General features: G+C 42.7%; 1 protein-coding gene across 1 annotated transcript; it reads left to right on the top strand.

The window, feature by feature from the left end:
• Positions 1–5,907: 5,907 nt before the first annotated feature.
• On the top strand, positions 5,908–25,681 carry CUNH14orf180 (chromosome unknown C14orf180 homolog). The gene is made up of 6 exons (XM_026075955.1): positions 5,908–6,078; positions 13,885–13,985; positions 14,784–14,876; positions 18,906–19,032; positions 20,975–21,001; positions 23,775–25,681. The coding sequence occupies exons 3-6, from the start codon at positions 14,859–14,861 to the stop codon at positions 23,975–23,977; spliced, it is 375 nt and encodes a 124-aa protein (XP_025931740.1). The 5' UTR covers positions 5,908–6,078; positions 13,885–13,985; positions 14,784–14,858; the 3' UTR covers positions 23,978–25,681.
• Positions 25,682–27,486: the final 1,805 nt, after the last annotated feature.

Below are 27,486 nucleotides of genomic sequence, written 5' to 3'. Positions count from 1 at the left end.
ACCTGGGTGTACCTGTGCCCTGATACTTTTTTATTATTAATTTTTAGTTTCAGCTAAGTCACTTGCACAAGCCTGGGACAGTTGGTGGAAATGGGGCAAGTAAAGGGTTAATGGATAGAAAGTCTGAGCAGGGCAGAACATTACTGATGGTGATCCCAGGAGGGTGGGAAGATATATCATGGAGGTAGTTTGGGATCAAAGGTAGGACTGGGTGAAGGAGCTGGATCCTGAAAGTAAAAGTGACAGATACAGTTCAGGTGAGAAACTGCTCTCCTGTGTTTTCCATCCCATTGGCTGCTGAAAATAACAGCAAAGTCCTGAAACACTTTTCAAGAAAAATGACCCATAACACACTACAAAATCTCAAACTTCTTTATATCTTTCTGTTAGGAAGATAGCTATTTGTTTTTTCCTTATGTCTGTATCACTGAAATAGAGAGAGAGTGCCTTAGCAGCAGCTCTGGTAGACTGCRATATCCCCCACCAAGCATCAGAGGAAAGAGACTCCTCACAGTGTTCAAGTACACATTTTAGCTGCATATGTGAAAGTCAGTTTCCCTCTTAATCTTTTTGAGATCATATTTATTCCTATCTAGACTAGAATGGAAGCTTCGCACCAGCTGCCTTAAGAATAGGTTTATATCTTCTAACAGATAATGTCTTATTTAACTACAAAGAAGGAAAACTAGCTTTTCAGCAGCACTTTTTTTGTTTGTATTGTGTGATTATTGTGTATTGCTGTGTGATAATTCTCAAGTTCATATTTGGGCCAGTTGGTCTAAATTAGCACCTTTTAGAGCTACATCCATTTGTAGCTGAGGCCACGTGAGGATCTGCTGAACTGCTTCACAAAAGTCCACCTCTTACTCCAAGCGTACCATCTCGCTTCTACTTTCCATATGGCTTTTTGTTAGAAAAAAGGCCACCACACAGACACAGCCCATCATTACAGTGTCTGTGGTAGACCAGATGGCACTTGCAAAATTAGGGGGAGGATCTAAGCACCAAACAATTAGTACCAGACACAATCAATTCACAAGAAATGCATATCATTTAGTTCCAAATTTAGTAGTGAGAAGAATCAGTAACACATCAGAACTGAAAAGAAATGACAAAAATAAGAAAAGAAATGCATAGTATTGGCCTATTAATGGGAGCCCAAAGTACGGAATATTAAGTGCAGACTATATGTGGCTTTCTATGAATGAAAAGCATATGGTTTAAAGGAACCCAGATTCACTTAAAGCTATCAAGTTTATCTAAATAAAGAAAACAGATACAATCRAGTCTTAAGAGCAAGTTTCTCTAAGAATAAGCAGGCCACAAATGGTTCAGTAATTCCCAAGGAGCTGTTTGGGGCTGATTGTGCTATTTAAGCAATGTGTCTCACAGGTTACTAATGCAAGCACAGTAGTCTGCCTGCTGCATTTTAAATTACCAGCCACTGCCAGCCCATTGTTTTATGTGATTCCCACTCTGAATAGATACGTTTATTCATAAATTACTGGCTGTTCAGAGAGTCTCAGCTTTGCGAAACTTACCACAGAGTATATTTCTTTAGTCAACTTATACCAAACACGCCCTATACAAGCTTCTGTGAGCTTCATTCAGGCATACCAAAAGCAGATCGCTGTTGATCTGGGAAGCCTGAAAGTGTGTCAGGAATCAGCTGCTAAGTGTAGTCAGTCACTGAACCTCAGTTAAGAGCAGGAGGGCAACAGGTCTGTTTCAGGAAGCAGTGGGTAACATGCCGTAGCTCACTCCAGGCTCCTCTCCGGGCCAAGGGTTCTGGTTAAAAGCCACCCTTGGGGACACGGCTGTGTTTGCCACAAGCTAGTGTCATAGCAATGACACCAGCACAGTCCAAGACTGACTGCATGTCAGAAAATACCATTATCTGAAGTCATTTCCTGCACTGCAAGAAAATGTACGGTATATTCTGATAAATGAAGAGAAACCTCAGAAGTGGGGAAAGATCCTTGATTTATATTTAAAATGAGCTCTCTGAGATGCAAGCACAGAGAGAGATGTAAAGTGATGCCCATGTCCAGTGGGGCGTGCACAGCTTGTCTCAGTAGTTCTGCACCAGGACTTTGACATGGGGGCAAGTTTTCGCTGTGGAAAATCCTCCTTGTCCTTCCCAATGCAGCCCAACAAATTCACCATAAGGAATTCACATTCAAGGCAAGGTCACTCTGAAGAAGTCTCCTCCTCCCATGTCTCCTGGTGGTAGGTATTAAAAAATTCCTCTGCCTTAGAATACTGTAGGGGTGATTCACTGGGCAAGTGGAGGTGTTCCCATCAGAGCTAGTCCTCTCAGCTCCCTTCATACCAAGGGGAGAGAAATAGACACTCATAAGGTGTATCATCTGCTTCTAAATTAAACACCTAAATTGCAGGGGGAAGGGGAATTGACCCCTAAAAACACTTGTTTCTGTCCTTTGAATATAGCAGGACCCTGGGGTGGCTACTGACATGGAGATATCTACTCTATAGGCAGCTAATGTCAGAGAAGCTGAATGCCAGCTTTGCAGTTAGTGAGAGAAACTCTGCTCTGTGGGGACAATCCTACACGGATTTAAAGTCTCTCTCCAGCTCCTTGGAGAGAAACTGTCATGGGCTGTTACCTCRTCTGTTTTAGAGCTCTTAGGATGGGATGAATTGCTCCCAGGGACTGCCTAGGTCTCTCCCATTGACTGTACAAGGAGGCCTAGTTTGGGCTTTCATACAGCCAGCAAGTTAGGTGAAATGAGTTCCACATGAAGCCACCTCACCTGAAGGTGCTATGAAACTGCACCAGTAAGAGAATCAAGGGGTTCTGGCTACTCCGTCACACCTTGGTCTGCGAAGCACAATCAATTCCTCTAAAAAAAGTTGGCAGAATACTTAGAACATCTTTGAATACGTCTACCAGTTCAAAGCAGGTTTTATTTAGCCTATCATCCCAAAATGCTGCTATCCTTGCTTTGGCTGGGCAACCCTCTGCTCCTTCCTCTCATGTCAGCCCTTGATAGGAGCTGGAGGTAACACAGACTCTCCAGTGCTCAGTGGGTGGTTTCTGGAGCAGAAAGTATAGGCAAACAACATAAATTAAAGGAAACCAAGCTGTATTAACTTGTCCTGGGGTCTAGGCTGAACCAGCAATCTGCATGGTCAGCCACAGCCTGCCTGTATGTTCATATAAATCAAACCCAATGAAATGTCGACAGAAGAGCCAAATTTCATACATCTGCTCCAAACCCAGGGTTTGCACTGTGCAGTTCCTTTCACAAACAGACAGGGACTCAGGCCTTGGCTGAGCCCTGCTACTTCAAGGAGCCTGTGTGATGGGATGTCGGATTAAATTGAAATGCATCCTTCACCCAGCTCCCCATTTCACCCAGCCCTACTGTTCCAGAAGTGAGCAGGAGCACAGCCAGCGTCATGTAACATAGGTCTCTGTGTGGGGGGACCCRGGTAATATTCGGACATAGACTGAATGCCAGACACACACAGCCAAAATGCAAAACCCCTCGTCCGCTCTATGTGCTTGCTTTGCGTGGGTGAGGAGCTGGTGTGCGTGACAGATGAGGAGAGCTGCAAAGCAGGCAGGTCAGTTCTGTGATGAGGGTCAGTGCTATTTYGATGGCTGCAAGATGCTCTAATTATAGTGTTGGGAAGGCTGGAAGCTGACAGATTTGATTCGGGAATATAGAATCCTCCTGTGGCACAGGAGCTAGAGACTAAAAACACTTGTTGTTTTGTTTTGCTCTTGTTTTCTTAACCAAGTGAGAGACAAAAACCTCTGAGGAAGGAAAGGCAACTCTGAGGTTATAACAGAGCCCCAGGAATCCTGAACATATATATAATTAGACACTCAGAAAAAAGTCAAGGCAACCTCATGTTTATTGCGCTGGCTCCATCTCCTGTGTTTTTGGCACTGTGTTTTTTTACTTGCGCTTCAGACAATTGACCGGGCCATTAAACATTCTTCACCAGTATAAACAGAGGAGGAAGCTCTGTGGCTCATTCAAGCGCAGAGCCTTTGGTGGGTGTTGCTCTTCAAGAGGGTTCAGGCAAGTACATGACTTTATATATACTGAGATATTCCTCTCTGCTACCTTCTCTGTGCTCTGCTCTGCCTTCCTGAAAAACTGTTGCAGGGTTGCTCGTCGGATATTAGAGGATTTACAGCAGTATTTCCTTCAGTTTTTATGCTCTGATTAATCCCCACGTAGCTGTGAGCTACGCAGCCCGCAGAAGCCTTTGGTCACAGCAGCGCAGAGCAGTCACCTCCCCGGGAGCGCGAGGGGGGTGGTATTTGTGAGAGGTGGGATGAGGAATCGGTCAACCCCAGCTCTGAGCTCTGCTGCTGGCTTGCTAAGGAGCCCTGGGCAAGCCACTTTGCAGCCTGTTGCCTCAGTTTCCCCCTCTGACAGGTGGAAAAAGTAGCACAGAGCCAGTAGGGTGAAACGCTCTCAGAGACTTTGATGAAAACAGCAATCAGATATGGGAAACGAGTTCTGTGTTATCACTAATGATGCTAGCAACAGCTCAATGAACCAACTTCTGGGAACGCTGCCCGTTCCTTGCCTGCACCGACTTTCTCTATGCCTTACTCCTCTAGGGTCTCTAATTGCTTTAGAGATCACCGTGCCCCCATGACGTGCTTGCATCTCTCCTGCACTTCAGCCACCTCTCCTCCAGCTATCTCCTTTGGAAGCTCAGTTGAGCACGTTACCTTCTTTTTCCCTTTTCCCCCTGAAGATCCCCACTTTACATACTTGCTCTTGTTTTAGGCTTAGGCAGCCTCGCATACTCCCTCCTCCCCTCTCTCTTGTCCTCTCCAGTGGTCAGGGTGCTGCTTGGTGGTCCTGGCCAGCTGAAAGCTCAGCAGTGCAGAACAGCTGGCCAGATCACCAGCACATCAAGTGTCAGGTAAATCAGACAGTGATTTGTGCTAGCTATTCCTGCTTGGGAGAGAGGGTGCTTGCTCTCATTTTTTCTGTAGTTGTCCAAGCACTTGCACCACACATCAGGATGATTTCTTTTTTGCATCTGAGAGAGAGGAAATAGTTGGGAACCAGTAACTGGTGCAATGCCAGAGCAATGGGGCAGCATCCAGGACACATTGTGATCTATTCGCTGTATCACTACTCCTCAAGCAGGGATCCATCACCTAAATTCAGATGTCCTGTAAGCAATACACTGTAAAAACATCTAAATTCAGATACATTGATACCCTTTAATTTTATCCAGGATTGTGTTTAATCAAATTCAAGACAAATTTATCCCAGATAACAGTAATAGCATTAAATATTGAACCAGAGAGGAATTCAGTCCATTTTCTCTTCCTTACAGACAGATGATTTATGCAAACTGCAAAACTGCTGAGGCAAACACAAATACAAGAGAAGATACAAGTGCACAGCAATCCCCTCTCAGTGGTGACCATGCTGGCTGTAGTGCTTTATTCCAGTCTATTTACAAATTATTAAACATATTGACTGCAGCTTCATGTTTTGAAATCAAGAAGACAAAGAATCCATTTTTATTACTTTATTAACCTTTTTTATTTAACCTGGTAATAAAACTACTCAACTGTGTGGTGAAATCTCGATTAAAATTTGCCTTAGCTCCAGGAGCCACACAGATAAATGCTCCAGTAGTTATCTAAGTTGGTTTCCCAGTAAAAGCTTTGCTCTGCTATCAGATTCTGTTATGTGGCACATAGATCCCTGCTTTACAGCCAGCATCATTTCAGGAGGTAGTTTGAAAGCTTTCAGGCTCTTCCAATGATTGCTTTGCTTTTCTTTCACAGCAATTACAGTCCCTTCATTTAATTTCAATGGAAACTTTAGTGTTTTAGACCTTGCCCATGTAGCTGAATGCCATGAGCATCTCTGGATCTTATTTCCAGTCCTCAGGAGGACCGGTTTTGATGACCTAGTCTGATTACAGCATCTTTGACAGCTTTAAAGGAATTTGCTCGGAGGAAGGAGACAGCTGCTGCTCTGATGAAGGATTTTTCTGAGCAGGCCTCCCAAGCTGGCCGTGTCAGTATGAGATGCTGCCTGCACTTTTCATCATGACCAACAGGTACGTCCAAAAATGGTTTTGTGTTCTTGCCCTACATAGGCCAGTGTAGAGAGAGCTTCTATCATAAAACTGCTTAAACTGGTTCTGTCAAAATACTGCAGCTTCTTGGCTTCTTTTCCCTTGTGTAATATATTCAGTCTCTCCAGACACTGTGGGCTGGATCTTTAGTCTGCTGTAAACTGGCATTGCTCCTTCAATTTATACAGTTTCCAGGGCGGGAACTGTCTCTTTACCAATGTCTGTAGGTGTTATACAGACCTGGTCTTAAAGAAGACTAATGAAAACTAGCATATTATTTATGATCAATAATAATCATTGTTAGGAGCTGATATCATTAACAGGTGATGCAATAAAATCTATTAATGGACTTTGGGGGATTGAATCAGTATAAAAGCAATACAGTAACCTGCTCCTTTAGACCTTACTTTGCCATTAATGCTAAAGAGGTTGATAACAGTTCAGATCCCCAGGAACCCACTTTATGCAGAAAGAAGGTCTAAGCCACTTGCAGTGTGTGGAGCAGGAAAGGTCTATGACACCTGCCCAGTGCCATTCCCAAGCCCAAGAACTGACCTCTATTTTGTTCCTATAAAGCACCTAGAGTGAACAGGCCATTATTCAGATAGGAGTGTTTTGTAATAAAAGTTCTTGACAATTTTCTGAAATTAGAAAGTATTAATTATATATGCATCCCAGAGGAGCTGCCTGACTTTTTTGGAGCAAATAAATCAAAGATTTCAGACAGAAGGGGTTTGGCTGTCCTTTTAGGGTTACACACTCCTAGGGCCAGAACTACTGCTATATAGACTGTTGTGCAAAGACAAAATATGGRGGAATTCTTCCATAAGACATCTCCAGTCCTCTTTCTGTGCAAAGTGACCCCTGTGTAAGCTGGTGGCCTGAAGAACTGAGGACTGGTTGGTACACTGGAGTGCTAGCTTCTTGCCTCCAGGGCCCATCTCCTCTGCTACATGCTGCCCCCCAAATCTGACTCCAGATCAGCAAGTAAAGGTGACATAGACCACCAGTTCCACCTGCTCCAAATCCCCCTCTTTCTTCTCCTCTGTCACACTTATTTAAGTTGCACATTCCTAGAAAAAAGGAAGTGGAGTCATTATGCTGTCATGCAAGTGATTGATTTCCATTCAGTGAACCCAAAGGAGCTGAAAGAGTGCTCTCTGAAATGGCAGTGGGGAGCACAGAAAAGGTCTTGTCTCACAGCCATGCAAACCTACCTGGCTCTGTTGGCCTGGTGCTTACTTGGTCTCCTTCTCCAACACTGATGCTGGTTCACACAAAGTCACGGTCTTCCCAGATCCTCCTGAGAGACATGACAGAGTAGTTGCTCAAGGAGCCACCTTTTTCCTATGAGTTACTTTGAGGATGCTCTCTCGTGCTCTAGTCTCAGATGCACTTTCCACCCATGCTTTTGCCAAAGGACACATTTTGCATCCGGTGAAAACTTGCAGACTTCAAGAAAGTGTGTTCTTCTCCACATGCCCACCTACCTGAAACAGGAGAGGTACCTCGTCTGGCTCACCCACCACACTCTGGTAGTGGATTGAAGCCACGTCTGCAGCATTTGCTGCCACTATGGCAAATGCCAGGTAAAAATTCTTCTAGCACAGCCTGATAAATCTAGGCCAGAAGAGCAGATGAGAAGTAGACAGACTACAAGGCTTAGAAATGGGAACCAGGTGCCTTTGTGCAGTGACTGGTGGATGTGGGAGAAATTCATTTAAGGAGAAGGAAGTGTGAGGTAGATATTTTATTTATTATTTTAAACTATTTTTAAATTATTTCTAAATTATTTTTATTATTATTTATTATTATTATTTCTAAATTATTTATTTATATCATTTAAAGAGAAGGAAGTGTGAGGTTCATGTGCTGCAAGCAAAGAGTGTATTATTCAGAAGATTATGCTGTGTGTAAGTGACAAAAGGCTGGAAATTCACCACTCATAATAAGCTAGTGATAGCAGACAAGCCAGTGGAAATAGGACAGATGAAAGACCTTGGCCATTTGGCAGAAGTCAGTAAAACTATAGCTCAAGAGAGCAGAGTGGCAACCTTACAGTCAGATTGTGCCCCTCACATTAAAGTGACTTTAATCAGAGGGAAATAAATTATTGCTCTAGTCAGAGAAGAAACTTGATATGTTGTTTTGGGATCAGCAGTTTTTTGCCCCATCTTTGTGTTTTACATGACTTCACTTGACTGAAGAGCAAGTTCTGGTAATACACATGCACCAGCAAATTTCCACTGACTGCAATATTTTTGCATGGGTATAAGAGGAAGACAACTTGACCCAAAGTGCCCTAACAAATAAGTTTTGCTTTTTTAATAAAAATCTATTAGTCTCATAGATTACAAAAGCAGAGGTCAAATCCTGCCTGGTTTCTGCATGCAAAACTCTTCAGTGGAGTCAACATCCCTGGTTATGGAGCGGAGGCAGGATTAGGCCTCCTTTTACATTTTTTTAGAAATTTTGCACAGAAAAGATTTGTAGGGAAAATACATCTCATTCAAACAGACAGCAGCTTTCCTGGAAAGCAGTCCTATAGCATCCCATGCTAATAGCTTCTTGTTTTGGACTTGACAGATACGTCTGTCAATGAAGTTGACAATTTCCCAGCTTCGGCACTGTCTATGCAGCAAGTGACAAAGCTTGCCAAAAACAGGAGTGTCACAGAAAGGTGTTTTAGATGTACAGCCTGAGGGCTGCTGAGCTGGAATCACAAAAACAGGAGAGGTTGTCTTCTGGAAGGAAGTGTTGTTGCATCAACTTTCCATCACCTTTATTTCAGAGTGGAATGAACCTTTTGGCCTAGTGTGGTACAAAAGGGAACAATTTGTTTTCAGTTCCCCAAAACACAAGGACACGTGCTAACCCTAGGTGGAGAGTGCAAGAGCACTCCAGTTTCAGTTCCCCCTAGAAACCCTAGAAATGCTTGCTAGAAACTGGTATAATGTGAGCGCAAGAATGCAAGACACTGAACCAGCTCACAGATTTTACTTTTGTCAAGTTGTAGCCACATAGCCAGAATCATGATAAAATGAGAGCTCAGTTCCAATCCTCCTCTCTTCAGACACTATTAATTCACCATCTGCCTCACCTGTGAAGCTTATTCCTTGCCCTTGCATTTGTCTATCTTTAAAAGAAAAGGTGAAGTAATTTCCATTGTTTCACTGAGGAGACTGATTGAAAGGCTCAAATATCTGAGATGATGAAAAGTATGCTGATGAGAATTCCCCACATCAGAAAAAAGCTGATTTGTCGAAACAGGAATGATTCCCACGAGTATATAATTTAGGCTAAAATGTTTCTTGGTCCTGTACTAAATTTCTGATAAAAATGAAAGAGAGAAAGGAAAAAAGATGAGAGTGAGCCATAACTGTTACAAGGCAGCTAGTGATAACTTGCTAAGGTCACTGGAAGGGGCATCCCATTTTAAAGATCTGATCCAAACCTGTCGGGGATAAGAGCTGGACCTTGGTTTCACATTCTCCAGTAAAAGCCTATCCTGTTCTCAGCTCTTCCTTCATAAGACACAGACCTTCTGGGAGGGAGCAGGTCCCTCTGACACTCCTGCAGACATGCCAACATGTCCAATGATGCTCTGCTTTGGAATGAAAACACAGCTCAAACCATCCATTTGGTTGTGCAAAACAGAACTGGCTTTCTGCCTGACTTGCCAGTAGATCCTGAAGTCCAAAAGTGTTCTTTGATGTGCTGCCTGAATTTTCCCATTTTTAATTTCCTCACCTCTGTTAAAATTGAGAGTTAATTGAATATAGGCTCCAGAAGCACTTGGACAGTTTTGAAAATTGTACAGGTTACTCTTTGTTAAAACTACTTGTTCTACTCTGAAAACACCAGCCTCCAAGGCTTGCAGAGATGGAGGAGAAAGACTCGCATACTAATTACAAGAAATTAAATCCAGAACAAATAACCTCTTTAGTGGACTTTAATATAATTAACATTAGTGTAAAGCAGCTACCAATGACAGAAGGATTTGCCACTTGCTTTTTACATTCTTCATCCACTATCATCCTCCAAGCTATTTCCAATTCATGTGTATTTTATTCATTTGGGCTTTTCTCAGGCTTCTATCTGTCCTTCTCTGCAGTTTTCTGTTCTTCTTTCATGTCACTAATCTAATCTAATCCCCCTCCAAGGTGACTCTGCAAATGGAGCTCAAGAACATTTGCATCAATGCCTTCAAATGATCTTATTCAACGATGCCTGTGTCTAGGTGGTTTACAATTCCCTTGGCTTCTTCTTTTCCCACTGCCTTGCAAAGCTTATGTCCCACTTGCTGCCTTCTCAGGACCAATCTGGGCATTAATGGCTACCAGTTTTCTCAAATCCATTAAGCGGCCCACTGAAGTCAACAGGAGCCTTTTGATATCTCCACAATTTAGGTGAGACTGCTAATCCCCATTTTAGACTATATCCTGCAGTTATCCTAGCCTGAATTCTCCTCAGGCCAAAATTCACTTGGGGAAATCGGTAATCATTAAAAAAAGCACCAATCAGCACAACACAGAACACAAAGTGATTGCTGCTATAATGGAACTCCTAAAGATAATTCTGTTCTTGCTTTTCCTGCTGGTTTTTATTATCATGCTTTTTTGCCTCCCCTTTTATTTTATGCCAGCTCAGCCATCCACCTTCTGGCAGTTGGTTCAGTCTTCTCGTTTGTCTCATGGCTGGTAGCAGCCCTGCCATCAACAACAGCCCAGGATGCTTTAAGAAGAGGTTCTATTACCACTCCTTTTAGTTCCTAAAATATGATGACTGGGTGATAAAAGGTCTTTCAGAATCACCATACTCACTTCAGCTCCCTCCGTCTCCTACATTCAGCTCAACAGGATTGACTGATGTGGAAAGAATGAGCCAACAGTAGATATTAGCATTTGGTTACTTGGTAATTCTCCCTTAATCAATACATGCCTTACATTTTAGATCCCAGTAGCAGGATGAACAGAATGGAGGAGAAAACCTCAGGTGGAATAAATCTAATAGCTTATGGGACATTTCCAAAATAAAAACACATTTGGATCACAAATAGTAGCTTGACTGTAATCTCAGGAGTCTAATTACGAAATGGATGTGGAAACATTCTGTAACTGTTTAGAAAGTTCATTTCAGCAGCACAGAAATTCTCTCTGTATTTACTATATATCATCACGAGTTCTCTGAGGTTATGTGTAATATCTACCCAGAAAGACACATGAATAAGAGAGGCAATTTTAAGAAGCGGAGACAGATCCATGCCTGTTATAAGTCAATGGATTCGTGCCAGAGATGAATTGAGACCAGATTCTTCAAGAGTGTTAAATCATTTCTGGACAGTCCCAACAGAGCAGGAATCACTCTGCCCTGCAGTGGGGATGTTCTCACCACAACACAAAATCCTACTATCTATTTTGCTTGGTGTTTGTGTCTTTGTATTAAAGAAGAGTACAAACTCCTGCGCACCATGAATTCAAAACTGCTGCCACAGAGCCGGGAAGAGAATCATGACTCAGAAGTGCCTGCTACATCCAGAAATAAAGCCTTTGCTCTGCCCTCAGAAATAAATCTTGCTGTGTTGAATCAGATGGCTGCATGCAATATTACCATACCTAATCTAATATTTGCAAACAGTGGCAATCCCAGCCTGCAATTCATGGATGAATGGCTCCAGGCCTGCGTACCTGCATCAAAGGGGAACCTATACATCTACACAATCATGAAGACTTCCAAAGCCAGCTAGTAATATGTAAAGGGGAAAGTGAGGGGCTCTCAGGGAGGATAACCTTGTGGGTCCTTTGTGGAGCACCATAGCAAGAGTAGATGTTGTGCTTTGTGCTGAGCACACTGTCCTTCCCTGTCGGCAAACAGACCTGGATACAGGAGGTCTGTAGGCATCACAGGAATTCAGGAACATATGGAAAGGAAAACTGATTGCTTTCAGTGTAGTTGGCTACACAAAAGTATCAAGCATTATCAAACTACCTGACCATTCACTGCTTTGGCTTCATCATGCTTCACTGTTGATTTTTTTTCAACTCCATAAAAATGCCTCCATTTGGGAGCAACCATCAGAAGAGAGATTAACCGTGACCATTCTGATTATGGAATACACATGGAAATGCACAATCCAAAGGACAGATTTTTGTCCTAAGGATGGAATTTATACAGTGCTTTCCTTTCTGGAAGGTCTGAGGAGGACAAATGGTGCTGCACGACACCTCATGGGTGTTCTCCATCTTTCAACAGCAAATCCATTTCTCCAGAGGCAAAAAAAGGAAGAAGGCACATGTCTAATTACGCTCTGTGGAGCAATTCGCCTTTTTATTTCTTGATGTATTGCATGACTGGTGGAAAATCACTCTTGGCAAACACAAAACTTACCTTGCTGCCAAAAGGTGCGTCTCTAAATTATTAATCAAGAGCACACAGAACCACGAAAGGTGGAATATTGAACAAAGGCTCAATTGACACTCTGGAAGTTGAGGAAGATATGGAAGACTCCCTTCTAATTTATTTATTCCTTTTCTGTTCTGTTATCCTGATATGCTGCTTCCAGTTACCACTGCACCCCAAACTGTATGGTATTACGTGATTTTGTTTTCAGATTGTTGGAGATAAAGTTACTTCATTATTAATATATATGCACTGTGCATATCCATAAATATTGTATATATACGTGTGTGTAAACCTACTGGAAGTGTTAATAGTTAAGATAAACTAAGTCCATTATTGCAATGAGTGACTATTTCTATGACCCTATTTGCAATAAAACCAGATTCAATGATATGAGAAAATTGCTAGGTTTCGAAATAATTGAACCAGGCCAGACGAATCCCCACAAAGGCATCATTTACAAAGTACTTTGCTTGTCTAAAATATTTATTCCTGCAGAAGGAAATGGAAAAAGAGTTCGTATGGTTACACAGCTATCCTCTGAGCATAAAATTGTTTTATCATGTTATGTTTATTTCCTAGACATCTTCCATTGGGGTATTGCAGGAAAATACTGGCTGTGCAGTTAGTTCCTTTGTGTGGACTGTTCATATTTATTCCCTGGGAAGTCAATCGTGTTTTGTTCAGGCTTGTTTTGTTTTTCTGCTGAGCAAACACTTAAGCAACCCTTTTCATGCAAAAACTTATTTGCATATACAATGTGAATGTACCATTCAAAGTCAGTACTGTGCAGATATTTGAGATATCTTTGCTTTTTCTGCTATGTAACATAGGAAGTAGCAGTGGAGTTCACCCTTAAAACATTGGCTTTGCTGATTAACGCTGCGGTGGTCATGCTTAAGGACTCCATCAGTAGTTACAGATATTTTTATTCTGTTTTATATTGAAAGCCTGGATAGATTTTTACTATTAAATCCTTCCAGCAAAAAGCTTCCAAGCAATCTACAGACAAAGAATTATTCCCAACAATTATCCGCTAAATAAATCTGAATAATGAATATGTTCACAGAAGTCACTATCTATTTGTGAGCAATTAACCAAAAGAAAAAGAGGTGACATTCATAAACTAAATAATTCATTTATGAATTCTTTGTCCAGCTTCGGTTCTGACACATGTTGCATGAAATTAGATCAAAGCTTAGATGAAAAATTACTTTAAATAAGAGGGTAATATTAAGGAAAATTCTTCCAACTTCCAAAGCAGATTATCCCAATATTGTACCAATTACTCATTACTAGTGATTTAAAAAACTACTGAAGTTGTTCTCCTGGAATCTTTCACTTCATGCATTAAGTTGTGTTTTATTCCTATCATATATTCAATTTTAGGTTGTTAAACTGCAATCAAAAGCACTTAGTAGGAATGGATCTGTCCCTGTTATGAGGTTTGAACTTCTGACACCTTTAGCCACTGGAACTTGAGTGCCCAGGTAACTACTAATTATTCAAGCATTTACAACCGTTACTATCAATTTAATTAGTATGCAATGGAAAAAATGTGATAATGGCACTATTAAATGATCATTCCTGGCATTTAGATAGCAAGCTTGCATGAAAACATTTATAAGCTGCCCTATAATTTTTCAATCAAATGAACAGAAAAAATGTGTACATTTAGTCTCTAGAACAGAAAAGAACTGGTTTTCTGGTACCCAAAATGATAAATATTGTCTCCACACTTTCATTTCTTGAAAACTAAAAAAAAAAAAGAGTTTTTTTTTTCAAGAAAATCTCAATAATTTCTGACCAATTGCTTAGAAAAACTATGAGCCTTGCTTTAAATAAAACCAGAGTTAGTGAAAAAGACAGGAACTTAGGTTTCTTATTCAAGTCTAAAAGTTCACAAGATCTCTGCAACTTTCTGCAGGAAAGTCTAAAGGAGGCTACAAAAGACCTTTTTATGTGCCTTGATGGATTACGCTAGTGAAAAGGAATGAGACATTTCACTTAGAGAAAGTGAAGGGTAGGTGAACACTAGATTTTGACTTCCTTCTTTGCACCTCCACCAATTTCACTGGCCAGAGTAGACTAATAAATTCCTTCTTATAATAATTAGTAGCAAGTGATTATCAAGGAGGAACAAGAGTAAAAGCTGGCAACCACGGTTTGGAAGGCTTTGTCACCTTTCTGCCTAGGATCTGCTGTGAGCAAAGTATTAAAGAATGATATTTCCCTACCAAAAGCTCAGTTCAGGTATTCCTAAACTAACTGCTGTGAAATGCTTGCAGGATGCATCGGGGAGTTTTACAAGCCCTGCAGCTGTGAGCTGGTTGCAGCATGAGGAAAAGCCCTCCATCACCCCAATGCACAGGCAAGAGAAGGTAAGGTGAATCTCTCCAGATGGCTTTTAGAGATGGTCCATCAAGTAGAGAGCCCCAGGCCAGCAAAACGTGTCCTCCTCCACACTGACACTGCTCTCACTGCTGGAAAGGGAAAGGCTTGAAGACCGCAGCCCCGCAAAGCACTGAGGCTCTGACGCAAAGGCTGAGCTGCTGGAGGCAGCAAGGCACCAGGAGACTGCTGGTCCCACAACTGCTGTGGGGGATCCCCTGCTGTCCTGGCCCGCTTGTGCTTTCCAGGGCAGGAACCTTTCCCAGCTACTCCCCAAATCCCTGAAGGGAAGATTAAAACACTGCGAACGGCAGATCTGCTTTGCCCTGTTTTTTTGTGCCACCACAAGCATCTCACCTCCCTTGCTCTACTGGGTCAGTGTGAAACGAGGGCCCCAGTCTGAATGGCCCAAGACCCTGCATAGGCATAACACCGAAGGTCGTTGAAGTCTTTCCTCCCCCTTTGCAAGAAAGTTGCCCCTTGTGAAAGGAGCAATCACAAGGTCCTGCCATGGGAGACTCCATCTAGCCACCTGGAAAATAATACAGACCTGGAGTAGTTTAGACATGTCACAGCAAATAAATAGCTCCAGGAGAAGAAAAACAAAAAAAACCTCAAGCTTGTGCTTGTAGAGACAGTAAACCACCATATTTCAGCAATCATGGCAGGTATTTTTGACTGGAAATTGTATATTTAATGATGACCAGCCTTCAGCATTTGACAAGGGGTTGTTAAAGCCTCTTGAACAGTAAATCATCTCTCTTGCCTATCAATAATCTTATTATAATATCCATAGAAATGTCTAAAGTTAAAATCCCACTTTATTACTATAATAATGGATCTAATTTGTAAAACATATAAAGTGAAGCCATAACTGTACTGGAGGGAGATATATGCGATCCCACTGCATCTATATCATTTCCTGATGGCTTTTGCCCACATATTTTCAGCAGAAGAAGGATTAAAAGCAATGCTACTTTTAATATTTTTGAGATTGGGAATGGTTTCTGGAAAGAAAACCAAAATGCTTATGGAACTGCAACAACCATTAGAAAAAGAACAGCCTTAACTTTACATTTATGTATATAAATCTGCAGGTGTTTATCTGTGATTTGCTCTATTCAGCCCCTTTCCAGTTGCCAGGAAAGCCCTGCTTTCCAGCTGCATATCTAGTATTATCACTACGTGCTATTTTTGGCTACCGAGTACATTTCAAGTAACGTCATTCTTCCCAAGCCAACAGTGGTATGAAGGGTGGAAACTCATCTTTCCACTCCTCTCTGTCATTTGCTGCTGCTTCCGCCGGCTTTGTGGCACTGCCTACTCTCTCCAGAGGTCTCCAGAGGGGTCTCCAGACGCTTTTCCCTGGTCCTCCCCATATTCTTGAGCAAGTCGCTTTCCAACTGAAGCTTCGTGTGGGAGGCTTCATGTTGGCATTCAGAGTACATGTCCCAAATATGTCCAGCCCCACCTTCCGATTCTAGCACAGAGGAGCTCCTGGTAAGTAATTTCTTGATGCGTGATAGAGTCGTTCTGTCCAATGCCCAGAGCTTTTCACAGGTGCATTGTTTTTAAGGGCATATAATTTTCTGACTAATACTTTGGTAGATTTCCAGCTCTTGCCACAGTATGTTAACACTGGGCTTCTGTCTGAGGGGAATATGCATCATTTTGTTTTGACACTGTGTAGCTTTGATTTTCATGTTGTTAAGCCTGGTAAATATTGCAAATGCCACTTCATTTTTAAGGTCTTCCCTGGCTACATGCTACCCAACCAGCTAATTTTTTAACATTATTCCCTTGTGATGTGATGTTGCTGTGAGGTGTTTGGTAAAGCTTGCATGGACAGGAGCAGCTTGGGAAGTTACAAATCTCTTCAGATATAAGGTTCAGTTTCCTTCTCTCTGCCACTGGACCAGACCTCCCAGCAAAATCTCTAACCACTGCTAGTCTGAGCTGGGCATCTTCCATTCTGTGTCCCTGAAGCTGTCTCACTTTACACAGAATAATTAAATATTTATTGGGCCAGAAAGTGTGTGCATGTGCATGGCTATAGCAGAGTGCTTAGGGCACTCACCTGGTAGATGAGAGACCCTGTTCCCAGTGCCTGCTCCAATGAATAATTAAGTATTTCATATTAAGTATTCATTGAAGCAAGGACAGGAGCAGACCTCTCCCACCACCAATGAGCACCGAAACATCAGGCTATAAAGTCTTTCTCTCATTCTTTGGCCCAATGAATATTTAAGTATTCCTTGCCAAACGAGATGGTTTCACTGGGAGACACTGAAATTCCTTACTCCCGCTTCTGCCCCACGACTCTGATGATGAGGCTGTGTACATAGGAGAGGTGGGTTCATATTCCCTTGGACTCAGAAGGAAGTTGAATCCAGGTCCCCCAAACCTTGGATGGGTCTTCTAACTCCTGAGCTGCACACAGAGCTCCACCATATTGCTCCCAGACCACAAAACTGAGGTGGTATTGGTGCTTCTCTGACCCAGGCTCAGAAAAGTGTCCTCCTAAGTGAAAAGTTAGGTCAAAATTTGGCTTCTAAATCTCTCAGGAGAAGGTATCAAATCTGAAGACACTCCTCACTCCATGGCAGGTCCTACTGGCTATGTTATAGCCTGCTCAATGGGCCAGCTGCTGTGGATGCCATTTTTAAGCATATAATTCTCTCATGAATCATGTAGGAAGCCCAGGCATCTGACTGAAAATCACACTGGCAGGCTGGATCTGCCCAGCAATGTCCCCACTAAATCCCCTTCTGGAACCAGCCGATAGCGATATCTCTTCCGCAGTCGATGTGTGGTGAGCCTGGGTTCAGCCAAGGGGCTAATCAGAGAGGGCAGAAGGCAATGCTTGGCAAAATCTGCTTATTCTCCACACTCTGGGGTCTGCCACCCCCCAGACTGTAGACAACGTGACTTAATCCTGCCTCTGCAGCCCAGGGAGCACCTGTGTGAATGGCTGAATGCAAGGGAACTTTCTGAAAGACAAGGTGTAGGGCAAGGATATATGCTCTGTTTACTGAGCAGTAGAAAGATTAAAGCAGGAAGAAAACCATGGAGGAAAGAGTGTTCAGTTACCGTCTGGGGAAGACACACATAAAAAGAAAGAGGAACAGAGATAGTAACCAACAGGAATAAACAAACCACCTAAGAAATAACACCTTTTACTTAGCAGAAGAAGGGAGGGAAGAGGGGATAGAGCGCTGGAGAAGATGACTTTGATCTTAAAGTAAAAATAAAATGTGGAGAATCTCTGCCACCCACTTAGGCCTTTGAAAAGTAGAGAACTTGCCATCTGCTACTCCACTTTCTGAGGACAGTGGGTGTCTCTGAACTGAGCTGCTTTGGATTCACTTTGGGGATTTGACTCTGGGAGCATTCCTACGCAGAAAAGGGATTTATTACTGCTGTTGCAGATCTGGTTTTTGTCATTTGGCAGAATCCACAACAATCTGATTCCATAATCAAAGATTGAGTGTTGCTTCCAAGCAAAAATCAAACCAACAACATAATTAGGATATCAAAGTGCAAACGAATTACCTTCTCTCATGCCTCATAATAGTGTCCAAACACAAGACTGCTGTGTAGTCTCAGCTGCTGAAATGATAACACCATCATTCAGGATGGGGCTGCTTAGCTCAGAACACTTGGAAAGTATGAATCATATGTTTCATATCACATTTATGTTTTTCTAGCTCAGTCTGTTGAGCAGCCACCTTCAGTAACTGTTCACTCCAATTTAGAGAAATCCTTTCTGAACACCTTTCTGCCCTTACTTTAACAAAGTGTTTTCCTGAGAAAGCAGCTTTAGAGTACTAAAAAGCTATGACGATATTGCCTTGCTGTCAATATTACAGTGATCTGAGTGTAAACATCACAACAGGTGTGTTTCATATCATGACTTTTGAGGGTCATGGTAAAAATATAGCCAGAAAAGTTCAAAACTTTACCTAGATTCATTACTCCAGTTTGAATGGCAACATTTTGTGTTTTGATCAACTCCTTAGACAGATGATAGTAGCTGTCCTCCTTCAATTCTGAGGAAAAGGCCACCTGTGGACCAAGCTGTGGGGGAAAAGAGAAAAGCAGAGAGAAGAGTTCGATTTCGTGAGCCAGAAGAAGTCATTGAACATGGTACGAATGTTCATGCTACTAAGCCTTCTGGCATGACCTTTCTAGTTCCTAACATTCACACTGTCTATCCTCATTAGCCTCCCCCTCTGCTAACATTATCTGTTGCCCTGTGCTCGGCACGAACCAGAACAGCTGGAGGAACAGACACCTTTTGTGACATGCTTTGCAGAAGTGCTTCTGATCCTCCTGCCTGCCTGCCCTGGGAAAACAGAGGGTCCTCGATCAAAATAGAGCAACTCCAGGGCTGTTCTAACTGTGACCTCCTGGATCAGCCCCCGCAGGGAGCATTGCAGCACCATGGTTTAGTGGACACCATGGACTCTCTTGTTGCGTCCTTCTCTGCCCCAAATCTGCCCCAAAGCACTGCTTTCATTCAGACCATATTTAAATGTGCTCATGTCATTCTGGGTAACTGGGATGTAATACCAGTGGAGGGAGCTGGCCCTTTCTTATTTCATGTTTCTGAACAGCATGCCAATTAACTAAACACTAAAGGGACGCCTGAGCCTAGCTGGCCCATTGGGGTTAAAAGCAACCAAGTCACAACCATTTCTGTCAATGAGAGCACACAAGGAATAAAATAGCTAACGTAACCTCTGGTCTCTAATGCATGAGCCACAATAAGCAGTTTGCAGGTAGGTCAACTGGGAGTAACCTTAAGCAGGAGTCTAGCACAAAGGATCTAATTTGCACTTCTGTACATGGCTATATTCAATCCATAACCTAATAAGGACTATCACGTTATTCTGACTTTCACAAGCTGGCCCAACTAAGAAAAAATGTATTTCTTGTTAGGGAACTAACACTGTATGGTTTTGGTATGTCTGTCAGTAAAAAACACTGTGACAGGATGGTACAATTTCTGCGATGTCAGCCACATGTTCAGACTACTGATTCAGCTTGGCACCCGCCACTACGTCTGTGTGCAGACCTTGCATTGGTTTTGCAACATGCTGTTTCTCGTGCCTTCTAATGCAGCAGTGAAAAACTCCTTCTTGATAAAGACATGGCCCGAGCTTTCCAGTCAAAACTGAATTCATGGAAAGGCTCAGAGAGGAAGCCCAAAACTCTTGCAAGCTCATTTGACTGCTCAAGAGCAGGATTTTGACGAGCTGCTGTACCTCCCTCAGCTCACTGCCAGAGTCTGCAGGCAGACCAACACTGGTAACTCTGCAGTCGGTACAACTCAGGGGAACCTGGTTCATCTCCCACTGACACTGACCTCAACTCAGTTACACTTGAGTCACACTGAACTGCAAGGAGGGAGAAGACTCGGACACTGTTTGTTCCATTAAGACATGAAAGATGTCCCAATCTATAATTAATATTTTTATTACAAACAGCCTGTGATTTAGATGACTTGCTGTTTGTACATACAGCAGTATTAATATAGAGACTGGTAAGGGGAAGGTTGCTGGCACCACTGAAATTTTTCCATTCCCTGGACTTTTCATCCTGGATTGCATCTGGGCCCCAGCTGCCAAGCAGAGGCTGTTCCAGGACATTGCTGGATGAAGGTTGTATCTTACAGTGGGGGTTTGTTTTCTAAACTTAATTCTTGTCTCAGCCTCCTGGCCTTTCTCATTTCCCTTCTAGAAATGATTCAGAATAAGAAGCTCTTTTTTTTTTTTTTTGGTGAGAGTTAGCCGATTCCTGATCTCCCTACAACAGAAGCAATCTCTGTCTCTGAAATCCCTCATGCAGCAAGTGTTACTCACTTTTCTGAAGTGCACTTATATCCGCATGTTTCTATGGAGTGGGCAAATCCTCATCTGGCATAAACCTCTGCAGCCAAAAGCAGTGTGAGAAGTGGCCCCGTGTCTGTAAGGCAATAGGCAATTTCAGAGATACCACCCGGCTGCCAAGTATGCTTGCTTTCCTATTCACCTGCTGCTCAGAGGCTTTTCCAGGCATGTAATAACATTTTCATTCTGTTTTCTAGCCATTTCCTGCTGTGACTACGTAGTGGGTAAGTTGAAGATTGCCTTTATGACTGTGAGCCATCCATGGCACTAACCTGAGGTTGCTTTGTGGCTGCGGGGATGCACTGTGCAAATTACCCTCTAAATGTGAAGCATTTCATACTGTCCCTGGTGGTTGCTTTTTCTTTTTTGGCACGTGAAGCACAGGGTGTTGATGAGGTCTGGTAGGGTATATTAAACACAACATTTAGTAAGACAAATAGTGGAAACAAAAATTAAATCCCTGAAGCTATTTTTAATTTAAAGACAATTAATATTTTTATGGCAATAAAATAGGTACAGGTTTTTCACTAAGATATGCAGGGAAAGCACCCCAAGCGAAACAGCAGTGCTCCCCACTGACTTTCATGTGTGGGGAATAGACAATTCATTTGTATGCTGGCAGCAGGGTAGAAATAATAAAAATAATATGTTTCTTCTTTTTGTTTGCAAGGATATTTGAGGCCAAACAGCCTCACAGACCCTCAAGGAAATGTGTGTATATGGATGTTATTACTACGATGATCGTTTCCAGAGGCCCCAGCCAGCCTCCAGGTCCTACTATATGCAGTGCAATAAGAGGGGAGGGGATACATATATACGTGTATGCACACACACACAGCCATAGTTAGCTTTATCGCTAATGACTTGCCTCAGGTGACAGCAAAAATGCATAGCCAAGGCAGGAACGAAACAAAAATCTCCTGTATCTCAGTCCAGTGCCTTTCCCACAGAGGAGTTGTCCTCTTCCTCGTCTAGGCACTTGGCTAGGGCTGAATGTCCTGTTGTAACAAATAACTTAACTAGCAAATTTAATCCTTGGTTTTGTATTTAGAATTTAGAGAAAATCATGACTGCATTTGAGATCGCCTGGAAATTTCACATGGAAAGTAACATCCATGAGATGGAAAAAGGTTATAAGCACTTCATTGAAAAGGGCTGCTGTTGAAAGCTGTTCTGCATTCACAGAAAACCTGCTCTATTATAAGATATGCTTATCAGACAGGCCCTGTCTTCTGAAAGACAGATAAGCACCCAGCTGAGAGCCACGAGCTGTCTCATGTGGTCTGGGAGATGGCAAAGGGGAAATATCTGTTTCCAGTTGCAAATCTCTGCAAAAGCAAAAAGCGATAAGTGATTCCCTGGCTAAGTATCTTCATATAAACTATTCATAAAATAATTCCAAATAAACAAATTTATAAAAATTGAAGTCTGCTCATGGATAATTTGCAAACAGAGAGAAGGCCTTAAATTCAAATGAATAAATTATTTGCTGCAAATAATTCACTCAGCTCTGTTATGGGACATTGATTTGGTTTCTGGTTAGCTCTAAAATGACTGCTTATTAACATTCTACCTTTTCCCCATACACTTTTTGATACATTATTATGTGTTTCTTGCTTGGTTTTATGATTTCTACCTTCTTCTCTGTACATCTGTATGACAGTTTAATTGACTGCTGTGTATTGCAGGGCTGGTAATAGCAGCTAATTTAAATATGTTACAGCTAATGTTGACCCTTTACCCATAATAATGCACACTGCATTTTTATCTTCTTATTGATTATATGCATATGGCAGGAAAATAGCTGCATGCTACGGGTTTTTATTTGGGCATGAATTTGGTTTTATACTGCACATTTAAGGTGCAAAGCGTGCTATAAAATAATACTGATTGTGCAACAACCACGCAGTCGAGCAGAGCAGCCGTTACACTCTCTGGAGTGGCTCCCAGGAGCACAAGCAACCCAGAGCGGTGAGTCTGTGGCTTGGGGACCAGCCTGTGGGGCAGCGCGGGCCCCAGAGAAGGTCCCACTGCCTCGGTGGCAGGGAGAACTGCTGCCCTGGCTGCTGCCGGCGGGGAGCCACCGTCCCGCCTCCCACGCGTCGTGCGGTGCTCAGGACGCGGGACCTTCTTCTCTGAGACCGAGCAGGGTTGAGTGGAAGGCATCAATGTTTTCCCATCGTGGAAGCAGTCTGCAGGTAGCCCCAAATTGCTCAGGCTAGCTGAGAGGGGAGGGGACGCTTTAAAGTGGCCAAATCTCTGTCAGAGTCGCACCTTAGAGCTGCTTGGATGTCGGAGAGATAAACATAGCCCATTGATTTCCACACTTGTACTATGTCTGACCTAGGACACTTTAAACATGCTTGAATTATATTTTAACAGGCCAGAAAAAATGTTTACAATGCTCTCCTGCTTAAGAGCAAGCACTGAGGACATTCCAGTGTAATTAGCACACCTAGCACTTAGAGAGAGGTTAAACCTGCCAGGGCTTTCTAAATACGCCTCTTGGTTAATAGATTCTCACCTCAGTTCTTACTATAAATAGCAGGGGCCCTGAACAAGCTGAGTTATCAGGGAAAAAGACAGAAATCTACATCTCCCTTTATAGAACATTTGTGAGCATTAAATAATTAGATGTAGTTGCTTAATGTCCTCCTAGTATTTAACCCAGCGTTTAGCTTAAATATATAAAAAATAATTGCTGGAAGGAAATTTGAGATTATGCATTAGCTATGGTAATCCTGTTCTTATTGTATATAATTAAACTCTTGTAATGCTCCATTAGATGAGATCTTTTATATTCACTACCCTCCATCGGGAGGTGTGACTCACTATCACTTAACTGATGCCTACAGAAGTTTTCACAACCACAGCCCTGTGTATCCTGCTGTTCCCAGAAAAGCAGGACAAAGACATCAGCAGGGGGTCAAATTTGGGAAGTGTTTAAGATGACACTTAAAAAATGCTGCTTTCTTTCTCCTTCCCACCCCCTTTCAGTACATGACAGGTCATCATCTGGATTGCCTGTGTTCCTGTGGCTTTCATTTTGTGCCGTGCTGATCCTGGCTGTGAGTCTCTACTACACCAGCACAAAGCAAGATTTCAAAGTCCTGGAAGAATTTCAATCCCGACTCGTTATCTTCTTTCTTCAGATAAGACACATTGCTCAGAAATGCTGGACTTGGTTTACAAGGCAATAACAATGTTCTCCAACTGCAACGGGCCTGACAAACACCTCCGAGCACTGCTAAGCAGCATGCGGCCACAAAAAGCTTCCAGTCCACTCCAGCCATATGCCAGGGAAGGTGTGAGCACCCACCTCGAAGAACGGTAAAACCACCCCTGTCGTGCACTTCCTGGAGCCATTTGTTCTCTTTTCTCTTTTGTCATTACCATGTGGTCACAGCAGCAACTAGAGGTCTCAGCAAACCTGGGCTTCATCATCCTGGACAGTGAACAAGCATCTTAATTTTGTCCCCCAAAGAGGTTACAAACTGTAGATCTGAGAAGCAGATAGAGAAATTCATTGATATGTACAGGCAGCAGCAAGCTCTGAAAATAAGTCTCTGGAGTCTCAGATCAAGGCATTAACTACCAAACCATCTTTCTCCTCAAGTCTCCTAAGGGCAATTCTGCAAAAGTTAAAATAAGGCTGAACTATTGCACAAACACTACTGTTGTGGCCAAAGGCTTGGCAAGTTTGTTATATTTCTACACCTGTGAAATGATTGTTAGTAAAATCCTGGCAAATGGCTTTCTTCTTTCCCTTCATGCATTTTTGCCTCCATGGGCAAAAACTGTTTCTTAATGTTTCACTTGACTCCCAGGTGTGAAAAAGAGCATGAAAACTCATTTAAACGGTAAATAGTGTATTTGCCTAATATCATGCACAACAGCCTTGAATCCCAGGTTAATTATCAAATCAGTAGTTTAATCCTCTGTGTTTGATTCAGTCCATAAACCCCACGAGCTGAGCTTACAAGGTTTATGACAGCGCTTGCACTCAGACAGAGATTATGCATTTACACCTGTGTGTTCAAGGCCTTATATAATGGTAGCACAGACTGTTTATGAAGATGTGGGGGATACAGCCCTACTATCCCTCCACTATCAGACCATAGTGTGCATCCCTCTGAAGGGAATCATTTTAGTGGAGCTCATGCAACAAATGCGGAACATTGCCCTGCTCATCTGAGAGGAGAGCAAGCACACGCAAGCTTATGAACAGCAGCTTTCTCAGCTTTATTTTCTTCCTTGACAAAAATATCATCATCAGCTTTTTAGGCCTTAAATTCTTTTCAAGTGACATTAAAGAAATGCATATGATGCGTGCTTGGTTTTATTCAGTATGATAAGGACGACATCAGAACCTGTTAAAGCTGAAGAAAACAAAAAAGAGAGAAAACACTGCAGAGACAAGGAGAGTGACATTTGCAAGACCATGTCTTGAACTCCCCTGCCATTGCAACCAACCAAAAAGAAGAAAATCTGGTGCTTTATTTTTAATTGACTTTTTGAAAAAAGAGAGGGCAACATTTCTCTGCCACAGCAGTCTTCTCCCAAGCAGTCCACAGACTTAAACTAGGCAAAAGACGAAACAGGAACAAAATATGCAGCCTGCGCTCAAGAGGAAGGTGGGCAGCAATATGATTGAAAATGGATCCAAAAAGTTGCAGTATCAGAGACAAAAAGAGGTCACTCCGGGAGCTATTCTCATGCTCATCCTGAGATATCAAAGGCCCATAGCAATTGCATATGATGAGCCGTCAGAGACTGGGAACCAGAGATTGTTGCAGGAGGCACTTAGCTCAGCGGCTCTGTGCACAAACCCATCATGTACCTCGAGCTTCCAGGGTAAGTTCCACCAATGCTTCCCTACCCTCTGCCCCCACCTCTGCTCTGCTTTTTAGATAATAAAGAAGAAAGATTTTAAACTTGTGTGCTGGTCACTCTCTGATGAAAAAGTTGAGAATGGTGTATTCATGGGGCAAGTGGGTCATCAAAACCTTTGTTTTACTTTTTTAATGTTTACGATCTTTTTAATGCATATGCTTTTAACCCTTTGGCAACTCAGCAGGCTTCCTTTTTTGGATGTGGACTGACACGTCTGTAGCTAGCACATTCAAAACAGGAGCCTTTCTTTGAAGGAACAGTGCACTCCCTGAAACTCACTGCATATTAAAGCAAGTAAGCAAAGCCTGGACTGACCTCAAAAGGTTAAGATGAAATGAGATCTCCTCTGAAGGAAGGGCTCTGAAGGAAGATGAGGATGTAGCTTGAAATCCATGTGAAGGTTCACCTTCCTGCACTGCTTGCCAAGAGATGGACCCTGGGACCACCTTTCCCCAGGCCTGGTTTAAACAGAAAATGGCCGCATCCACCTTGCTGGGGCCCAGATTTATCAGTGTGAGTGAGGCACGCTCTGAGAAACACTATTGCATCAGGGCTGTCAGGGAAATTAAACAGAGGAACAGCTATTCTTGGCTTCTGCCGAGGCTCTGATTGGGACAGTTTTGGACATTGGCAAAAGCAGCACTTGAGTTGTCTGCTGAGTTTAGGCCATGGCCTTGCAAGGTCTCCTGGGTCAGGACTGTTTGCTGCAGTCAGTCAGATAAATGGCAGATTGCAGAAAGCCGAAACAAATTAATTTCAAAGCATGACCAGAATGTTTGAAATAACTAAAAGCTTAACCCTATCCCTGTGAGAGTGGTGATATTTTGCAGATGAAGAAACTGAAGCTGAGAAAACCTATGGATGTGGGTGAATGAAGCAAGTCAATAACAGGGCTGGGAATAGGACCAAAAATCTTGATTCCTGATCTGCATTTAATTGTTGGAACACACCTAATTGCGAACTTTATTTCCCCCTCACTCTGGAACTCATGCCACATCTATCCATTCTCCTTAAACACACACTTACACACACACACCCTATCTCAGCCCTTTTTCCCACTCTGCCCCTTCTTTCTATTCTTTATCCAACACCAGATCTTTTTCCATTGCTGTGAGCTGGACAGGATTTCTCCTTACTCTTGTTCAATGCTGTCTTTCTATGAGTGACCCCTTTAAGAGTCCATGTGGAAGAGCTAAGAGGAGCTCTAAAATTATATGAAATTGGCCGTGTTGGGTAATATTTCCCTTCAGTACAACTCCAAAGAATTGCCCATAAAGAGAAACAAAGGAGAGGGAGTACATAATTTATTACAAATGGTCAGGATGCTCACATAAATTTAATCTGGTGCCAGAGTAGTGTACCCCTTTAGAAACCAGGAGACCTGAAGACAACCAGCTCTGAGCAATTATTTAATCTGTCTTGGAAATGGTGAGGATTATACTTCAAAGGACAGAAAGAGAAGTGGCAGAGGAGAGGACTCCTGCAGCAATTTTTGAAGCAGACAACGGATAGGTGGGCTTCCCAGAAGCAGTGTCCAGGGTGGCAAGAGTCAAAGGGCCAGAAGACAGCAGAAAGAGGTCCATGCATGGAAATGGGCTAGTGAGAGGGCCTAGGGGTGCAGGGGTAAAAGTGCTGCCTAATATCCCTCATGCAATGGGTGTTAAATTCAGGCACAATAGAAATCAGCAGACCACAACAGCACAGGATACTTGCTATCTGACAGTGTGCAGCACATTCCTGCAGCAGGAATGTAGGGCAGCTGCCAACACCCTCTTCAGGGAGGCTCACCACATCAACAGCACCTGATTACACCAGC

The sequence above is a fragment of the Apteryx rowi genome, unplaced genomic scaffold (assembly GCF_003343035.1).
Source record: "Apteryx rowi isolate R43461 unplaced genomic scaffold, aptRow1 scaffold_415, whole genome shotgun sequence".
NCBI lineage: Eukaryota > Metazoa > Chordata > Aves > Apterygiformes > Apterygidae > Apteryx > Apteryx rowi.
The sequence above is the reverse complement of the archived record's forward strand: the minus strand, read 5'-3'. Positions and strand labels throughout refer to the sequence as shown.

Excerpts from the sequence above, each read along its gene's own strand:
- CUNH14orf180 (XM_026075955.1), top strand. Across the intron at positions 19,033-20,974 it reads AGAAGAAGTCATTGAACATG|CCATTTCCTGCTGTGACTAC; the intron begins GTACGAATGTTC and ends TCTGTTTTCTAG. Across the intron at positions 21,002-23,774 it reads CTGCTGTGACTACGTAGTGG|TACATGACAGGTCATCATCT; the intron begins GTAAGTTGAAGA and ends ACCCCCTTTCAG.